An 8,335-nucleotide genomic window follows, 5' to 3' on the forward strand; every position below is an offset into this window, starting at 1 on the left:
GCATTCTCACTTTTAGTGTTTGTTTCATAAAAATCTGCCTATCCAAGGGATATAACACTTAACAGCTTATTTCCTCAAACTGATCTTTACATTTGATAGGCAAAAAGCTTTACTCTGATTCACCATTGTAATTTTCTTAGTTCAAACAGTAAAATATTAGTGGGAAACAGCTAAAAGTAGGGTTAAAATTTCCAAGGTAACCTTTTCTAACTATTAGGCACTCTAAAGACAAATGAATGTACCGAATGGATGTATAACTGTCTCTTAGTTTATTATAAACCAGCTTCATAGGCCACAGAAAGAAAGGACTATGTACAGCCTTTTGGGAAACAGGCAAGGAGCTAAGGAGGACCAAGATGAGTCTAGGGCCTTGGAGGGCACATTTCCCCCAGGAGGGAGCCCTGAAAGGGAAACCAGACAGTCCAGTGAGATTCCATGAACAGCATAACAAACAGGTCTGTGGTGACCTGACCCTGGGGAACAGGGTCCACGTCTCCTCGGAACTACTGACATAATTCGGTGTGAAGATCAAAGCAAACCTAAAGTAAAAAAAAAAAAAAAAGTTTTTAGTCAGTACCTGATTTATAAACTCAAGCCCCCAACTTCCTGACTCATCAAGTAGCTATCAAGTGAATACAGGGACATACAGTGCTAATTGGAGACATTCCTGGAGTTGACAGGGCAGTTTGAAAAAAAAAAAAACTGCAAATGCAAAATCAGACATAAAATAAAATGGTCATAAAACTTGACCATTATTTAAGACCTACTATGATGACTTCATGGAAGAACACAGGGCTGGTAGTCAAGATGCCTCTGGGCTTTTAGGGGAGGGGAGCGAGAAAGAGTCTCACGAGCTGGCGGGCCTCAAATCAGAGATCCATCTGCCTCCTTGTGTTGAAATTAAAAGCATGGGCCACCATCCCAGCAAAAGAAATTCTCTTAAATTAGTCAATGGCATCAGGACAGTCTCTACTGCGATCTCAGACACTCTCATCTTATGTCAGAGCTTCTGGGTTGAGCAATGCACACGCCTCTGCTCCACGAGAGAGGCAAGGCCAACCAGTTAAATGCTTACCTCTCCTTGTATTTTCTGGACACAGCTGCCCTCCAAGAGCTCATTTCCCTAAATTTGAGGCCCAAAATGGATGTGGTCTAAAGCAAACCTCCAGTTCCTACCCTAGCAAATTCTAGGAAAAGAAACCAAAAGAAGTGTTTAGGCACTTGCCTCGCATGCCTGGAGGAGGAGGTCGCATCCCAGGAGGTGGCATGCCCATTGGAGTTCCCCGGCCAGGAGGGATCCCCATTGGAGGACCCATGGGAGGCCTCATGCCAGGAGGTGGGCCCATCATACCTGAAAGAGAAAAGCTCAGGTGACTTTCTAAAAGATGGAAGGAAACATACAAAGCTGTCTACCAAGTCAGAGGACGAGTCCATCCTCTCAGCCTCTACAAGCAAAGTGGCCCTTGAGCCAGAGTGGCGGCCTAATGGCGCTTGCCCAGCTAGTTCCCCAGTCAGTCAGCCAGGCTGGATCTCAGAGTAATCCTGCTTAATTACACAAACCCATCATCAGTTTCAGTCAAGGATCTATTTCATCATGAATCCAGCTAAGGCATTTTGTGACTAGTTAGTACTAGTGTCCTTTGGTAATGATACTCACCTGGAGGAGGGGCCCCTCTGCCCATAGGTGGTGGAGGACCCCCACGACCAGGCGGGTACTGAGTTGGGGCTCCTGCAATACTGGCTGTGGCTGCAGCGGCAGCAGCCGCAACAGTGCCTCTTCCTTGTGGGGTCATCACCTAAGGAAACAAAGAAATTAAAGCACTATCCAGTACATCTTCCTACTCTCTCCCCAACTGCCCCGAGCATCAAGCTCCTAAAGCTACAGCTCATGCCATTCGACTTTCATGTAAAATCATCTATCAGGAATCAGGAAGCCTGGATGTTCAACTCCCAGCCTCTTGGCCTGACATTAATATTAAGGTTTCCCAATCTAACTTGGTAAAAGTTATTCCCACTTACACTTGTAATTTCGATTAAAACTGATGACATGGAAAGAGAGATGTCATTGGAAAATTCTTCTAAATTCAGTTGACTAGAATACCTTTTGTACATCCCTTCACACAATAAGCCTGACAATCATGACTCCCATGAGACTGGTCATTCTGGACTCTTCCCCAAGCTGTGGAGTCTCCCTTATCCTTTTGGCTACCAGAAACTGGTAATCTTCCAATACCTCACCTGTTGGGATGGCCCTCCAACCCCTCGGACTGGCCCAGCAAGTCCTGCAGGAGCCTGGGGCATGGGGACACCAGCAGGGATTCCTCTGCCAGCTGCCCTGCCAATGCCCGGTCCCCCAGCAGCTCCAGCAAGTGGCACTCGGGCAATGCCAGTCTGAAAAAAAATAAAGGAAGATGCTGAAATGCTCAGTGCCTTCAAGAATTCTAAGTACATTTTTAGAACAGCACTGCCTATACCTCTCAGATATATAAGGCATCTAAACAGCACTAACTATATATACTAACACCATTCCTCCTCCATGCAAGACAATCCTATCACCCCTTAAAAAAAATTAGATCTAGAGAAGCTTGCCACTCAATAGCTATATTCATTCCCATGAGAATAAAAGCCAGAGTCAAAGCTTAAGACTCTATTAGTAAGCATTACCTCGCAACAGACGCATAAGTGACAGTGGCCAAACAACACCTCTTATACACATTTACAAATGAGAGAGACTGTAGAGTTTAAAATAATGAACTGAGTGAGATAAACTACACTCACTTGAGAGGCTATCTGAAAGTCATTAGCAGGACTTCAAGCAAAGCAAGAGGGTAACTAAACATATTTATAAAAATTAAAAGAGCAAAATATTTTTCATGTAAACCATGTGTGTGAATAAAAATAAACATGGGAGCTGAAGCTACAACTTTGACAGAGTGTTTGGCAGCATACATGATGCCCTGGGTTCAACTCAAACATGGCAAAAACTAAAACATATGCACACACGCATAAATACAAGCTAAGAATATTCTCCTGGTTGGTAATATCTTAAAAGAGAAAACAAATTTGGCTAGGTTCTTTTTAGAGAACTCTATTTATAAACATAGCTGGTATTTAGAGAACCAAGTACATCTGGGTTCAAATGTCAGGTTTACCATTTACTAGCTATGACATTTTAGGTAAGCTTTTTAAAACTCAAGTTTATTTCATCCATAAGGTAAGGATAATTTTCAAAAAGCAAACTAAAAACCTCTTATAATGATTTAATAAAACACTGACATCCCTGTTGCACAGGTAATAAATAATACTAATATTCTGTAACTACCAAACAAAACATTCATAAATCCTATTATCTGAAGCTGTTTTATTGTTTTTGTTTGAGACAGGGTTTTACTATGTAGCCCTGAAATCATAGAGCCACTTGCCTCTGTTGGGACTGAAGGCTTGTACCACAGTCCCCAGCAGGTCTGCTAATTATATTATTTTTTTTGAGATTATAATTACAGTTGTCCATTTCCCTTTCCTCCCCCTTTTCACTAATTGTTGTTGCATATATATACAGAACTGCTAAGTGACCTGTATGGCCTCAGGCAGCGGGGTGGGGGTTAAAGCCACAAATTCTAGCTGTCTCTCCACTCACTTTATGAATTCATTTATTATCTGTAAAGGGGGTGCATGGCCAGGGTATCTAACAGAGTCTGGCTCCCATGAGGGCCTCCCTTTGTCAGGTATTCTGGAAGGACTTACATCTTTGGGAGGAGGCCCTTCTACTGTCATGGAGACCAGGTTCTCCCCTCGAAGCAATACCAGACCAAGGACTCGCTTCTCTTCCCTTTCTGCTTGTTTGGAGTTCTTTGGCCTAAAATTGAATTTTTTTAGAAGAAAAAAAAAGCAAGTATTAGAAGGTAGGGAACTTGTCTAGGAACCACCAAGGTTGGCTGTTACATAATCTGACAATGGCATATAAACTTTCTAAAAACAGGTCCTCTGGACAGTATCGCAGGCTAAGTGATCTCATGTGGAGATCATATGGTAGCTGTTTTCTACCATGCCAAGAAGAAACAGGACAAGCAGCAAGAAAGTCCAGCCCTGGCAAAGATGCTTCCACAGCAATGGCAGATCCTTTCCTGGTTGTCTTAGCTATTACCTTGTTCCCTCCCTTCAGCTTAAGGTTTCACAGAAAGAAGCAGGCTAAACAATTCTTTATCAAAAGTGAATGTCACTGGTTCCACACCCACTCAGTGCACAATTCAACCTCAAAGCCTACAACTCTACTGTTCGCCTTATGTGAAAAACAGAAGGAAGAGAGGGAAGAGATTCCTCACACACACACAGCTGTTGTCGTTTCACAAGGATGCCCTCACACCAGAGCCCACCCCAAACACACCACCAGGCAATGAATTCGATGAGTGCAAACTAGGAAAACTAACTACAAGATGGGAGCAAGAAGCCAAAGACAAAATATCTTGATTTTTAAAAAGACAATTTTATTTTATTTTTTCCCTTTTTCAGCTCATAGTGGCTTGTTAAATAAGCCTATATTGGCTTTTCATAACGGATAAAAAAATAGGTAGTCAAGTTTTCTCATTAACTTTATTTTAAAAAACATTTTGCAACATTTCTTTTTAAACCAGAAAATCAGTTTCGTTTTTTCAAATGAAATTCCACACTGATCTGCTGGCCCCCACTCAAGGGCCTCTTATTCTATACTTGATCTTGGGTCACAAAAGAAAACAATCTCAAAAAGAACTTGGAGGAATTCAGTCAGTTTGTAATATGAATGCTGCATGAGACTAGAGTGTCATATGACAAGGCTCACCACCTGCTGAGCCTCAAGACGTATAAAACAGGACTGAAATAGACCACTTTGTTTAACAGGCCTGAGTTAGCTAGTAACTTACAGAACTGCAGCAAATTAGATAAAAAATATCTCTCTCTCTCTATATATATATATATATTTTTTTTTTAGAAAATTGGAACAAAAACGACTGGCCCCAAGCCCACAAGGGAGCAGAGCACTTACCCTGAAGGGGGCCAGAGGCTTCTGAAAGCAGTCTCAGACCAGGCCGCATTAGGGGAGCCTTTAGGCTACAGCTTTACAAATAGGTAATGAGGCCAGAAAAGCAAGCTCTCCCCCCTCACACACCTGTGGGGAGAACATGAGAGCCCTTTACCCCAGTACCCAGGGGCACACAAGATCAGAGTAGTAAAAGCCTAGCAGCCCTCCTCACCAACTCCACTGTGCTAGACTCAGAGCAAGGTTTGCTGCACTAAGGAGGATGTCTTAGCGGCCAACGTCCCATTTAAGTTACTCGCCAAAAGCAGATGCGCAAGTAAGAACACGGGCTGCGCCACCATCCCAGACCTGGCCCGCCCAGCCCATCCACTGCCTCCAGTTCCTTCTCCCGCCCAACAGCCTTCTCCTTACTTGATCTTCCTGAACTCATCACAGTCACACAGGATCAGATTCATGTGCTTGTCAAAGGCTTTGAAGGTCCCGATGAAGATGCGGCCGTCCTGCAGGATGCACCTCATCCTGTAGTCAATGTGCTGCAGCATCTTGCTGCTCTTGCCCACCGTCTGTGAGGAGGAACAGGCATCAGGGCAGCTCAGCGCTTCTGCACTCTCACTTCTGCACCCCCTCTTCCACCACAGACTAATCTCTCAACAGTTTTCAGCTGTCTTCCAGTCTTCACCTGAGAATCTCCCCACCACTTCAGCCTAGGCTGCTGCCCAATAACCTACTATTCTCCCTTCCCTTAAGAGTGACCTTCCTCAGAATATAATGACTTTGCCTATGTGTGTCTGTCTCAGGAGACTGTAGTGTCTACAAATTAACCAAATCCATCCATACTAAATGGCAGACTCAGTGCTATGGACATCTAAATCCATCAAAACAACTAAGAACTGGAATCCAACTGCCACTAAAAACCCACTTAAGGAAAAGCTTATGACCAGAAAGTGAATCAGCTCTGAAGCAAGAATTGGAGTCCTAGGATCAAGAATTGGTTAGTGTGCCTCCAGGGCTTTGTGTAACAGGGCTAACTTTTCTGGGCTAGTGTTAATTAGTTTGGATACTTAATACTCTGATATATAACTTATTGCCCTTAATTTTTAATAACAGCAAAAAGTTTCCTGGCTTTCAATGTAACTTTGCAAAAAAAATAAAGAAGGAGCCTATACAAATCCCAAGGGGAACAGAAGTACCTGTCTCTCTTAGAAAGACATCGGCTTCCTACCTGCCTAACTGGTATTTACCCAGCCCTAACCTTAAGACCCAGATTGTGTTTTCTGCTTAATCACCTTAACTCTGTTCCCGGAGATCAGTGTACATCGGTCTATTTGCCTAGTAACTGCTAATACTTGATTGGATACTCCCTGTATATCCAGGCCCTTGAAAGGGATTGTGTGCTTCATTTGATCCTCAAAATTGGACCCAGTGTCATTCATTTTTACTAATAAAATAAGCTACTCCGGCTGAAGATTAAGTAAGTGCCTGCTTCAGTCAACTCTCAAAAAACAAAACAGAAAAAGCGATATCCTGTTTCACCACCTCGGGTTTCTTCAGCTACACAACTAGAGTAATGTTTTAGAGATATTCCATACATTTTGGATACACTTGCTCTGTAGCCAAAACTAATCTCAAAATCAGGATCCTCTGCCTTCTGAGTACAGAAATTGCAGAGATTTCAAGCAATGGCCACTTTTCCTGGCTGACCTTTAGAAACTTAAGTACATTAAGCCTGTGAAAAACTCTTGCAGCGCTATTTTACTACCAACAGGAAAAAGCAAGGTTGAGCCTTCGGTCACCAGGCTCCTGGAAACTTCCTGGCTACGGCTTTGCAGTTCTCCAGATTGCTAACCCTCCCTCCAAAGGGGGAGTCGGGTGCCCCCTAAACAATCACTTGGGAGTCAGCTGTGGACGCGGGCCCACCTACCGGAGAAAGTGTCCTCGCCCCTCCCCCTGCCGTTACTTCTGCCTAATGCTGAGCCACCATGGTGAGTTACATGACGACTGCCAGGCCAGCAGCTGACCCGAGTGAAGGCAAGTCTTACTTCAGGGTGCCCGTCCCAGCGCCCGACACACCCCAACATAAACACATGAGTAGCAAGGTCGCGCTCTACTTGCAAACACTCTCCTCCCCGCCCCCGCCCTCCGCTGCTAGACTCCGGTGTCCGGCCGTGACCTCCACTATTCCTCCGCCTCGCCCGGCGCTCCCCGGTCTGCCCGAGGCTCGCGCCTGCTACAAAAGCCCGGGCACACATTGAAGCAGAAGTCTAAGGCTACCGAGGCCACGGAACCGAAACCGCCGTGGCTCCGTGCGACATTTGACGGTCGCACATCGGCCTCGGTCCCCCGGTCGGCGGGACCTTCCCCTCTACCCGGGTGCAGCCTCACGGCAAGTCCAGGCCTTGAGCGCTGGAACTAAGCGGCTTCCACCCCCGACCTTCCCCGCCGTGGACCGCTCGGTTCCAACCCACAGACGCCGCCAGCTACCACCCCACTGAGCACCCCCGAGCTCCCTGTGGCCAGCCCGCGCCTTCTCACCATGGTGGCGGCTTGGATGGCTCAGATTCCCGCCGGATTCGCTTCCACAGAGGCCTACTCGCCAGCCAGCAGCTGGATTCCCGCCGCCGCTAACGGAAATGCAGCCTGCAAAATGCCGCCGCTTGTGAAGCTACTTCCGGTCCGGCCTCAGCCCTGGAGTTCCGGTCTCTGCATGCCAATTAGGGGGCGGAGCATTAGTCTGCTCAGCTGACAGTTTGTTTAGTATTTATGTTTTGTTTTGTTTTTGGTGGAGTTCCCCCTCCCCTCTTTGTTTTGATTTTAGTGGGCTTTTCCTCCTCGTTTTGCTTTGCTTTAGACGGGGTCTCACTGTGTCTTGAGCTTCGGATCTTCCTACCCACTGCGTTCTTAGTACCAGGTGCTGGCGAACAGCATTACGTTAGGTGGCAAACATCGAACTGAAAGCCTTGGATCCTCAATAGGACATGCACCTTCCCAGCTTAAGTTTCCGCTTGTTTTACACGCCGGTGTCCCGGCACCCCAGTTCTCACCCAGCACTCTTGTGAACTCATCTAGGAAACCACTGAGCTAGCTTTTCTCTTGTGGCGTGGAATGTTTCTTTGCATTTGCTTTTGTCTCATCAGGAGCGCTAGACTCACTCGCAGGTATATGCACACCCTCACGCCCTTACCTCTAGGATTTAAACAGACATGACAGTCCTGGTGAGGACTTTCCTGACCATCCTTTCTAGAAAGAAAATTGCAACTTTCTCAGGCTCCTCATGCTTACTTTTTGCTTGTTTTTTGTTTGTTTGTTTTCTCTTTAATATTG

General features: G+C 45.5%; 1 protein-coding gene across 1 annotated transcript; it reads right to left on the bottom strand.

The window, feature by feature from the left end:
- Positions 1 to 246: 246 nt before the first annotated feature.
- On the bottom strand, positions 247 to 7,679 carry Snrpb (small nuclear ribonucleoprotein polypeptides B and B1). Its single transcript, XM_052183607.1, has 7 exons — positions 7,547 to 7,679; positions 5,426 to 5,577; positions 3,745 to 3,856; positions 2,239 to 2,391; positions 1,658 to 1,796; positions 1,226 to 1,351; positions 247 to 539 (listed from the first exon to the last, which is right to left on the bottom strand). Exons 1-7 carry the CDS (start codon positions 7,547 to 7,549, stop codon positions 529 to 531), a joined length of 696 nt encoding a protein of 231 aa, XP_052039567.1. The 5' UTR covers positions 7,550 to 7,679; the 3' UTR covers positions 247 to 528.
- Positions 7,680 to 8,335: the final 656 nt, after the last annotated feature.

The sequence above is a fragment of the Apodemus sylvaticus genome, chromosome 5, assembly GCF_947179515.1.
Source record: "Apodemus sylvaticus chromosome 5, mApoSyl1.1, whole genome shotgun sequence".
Classification (NCBI taxonomy): domain Eukaryota; kingdom Metazoa; phylum Chordata; class Mammalia; order Rodentia; family Muridae; genus Apodemus; species Apodemus sylvaticus.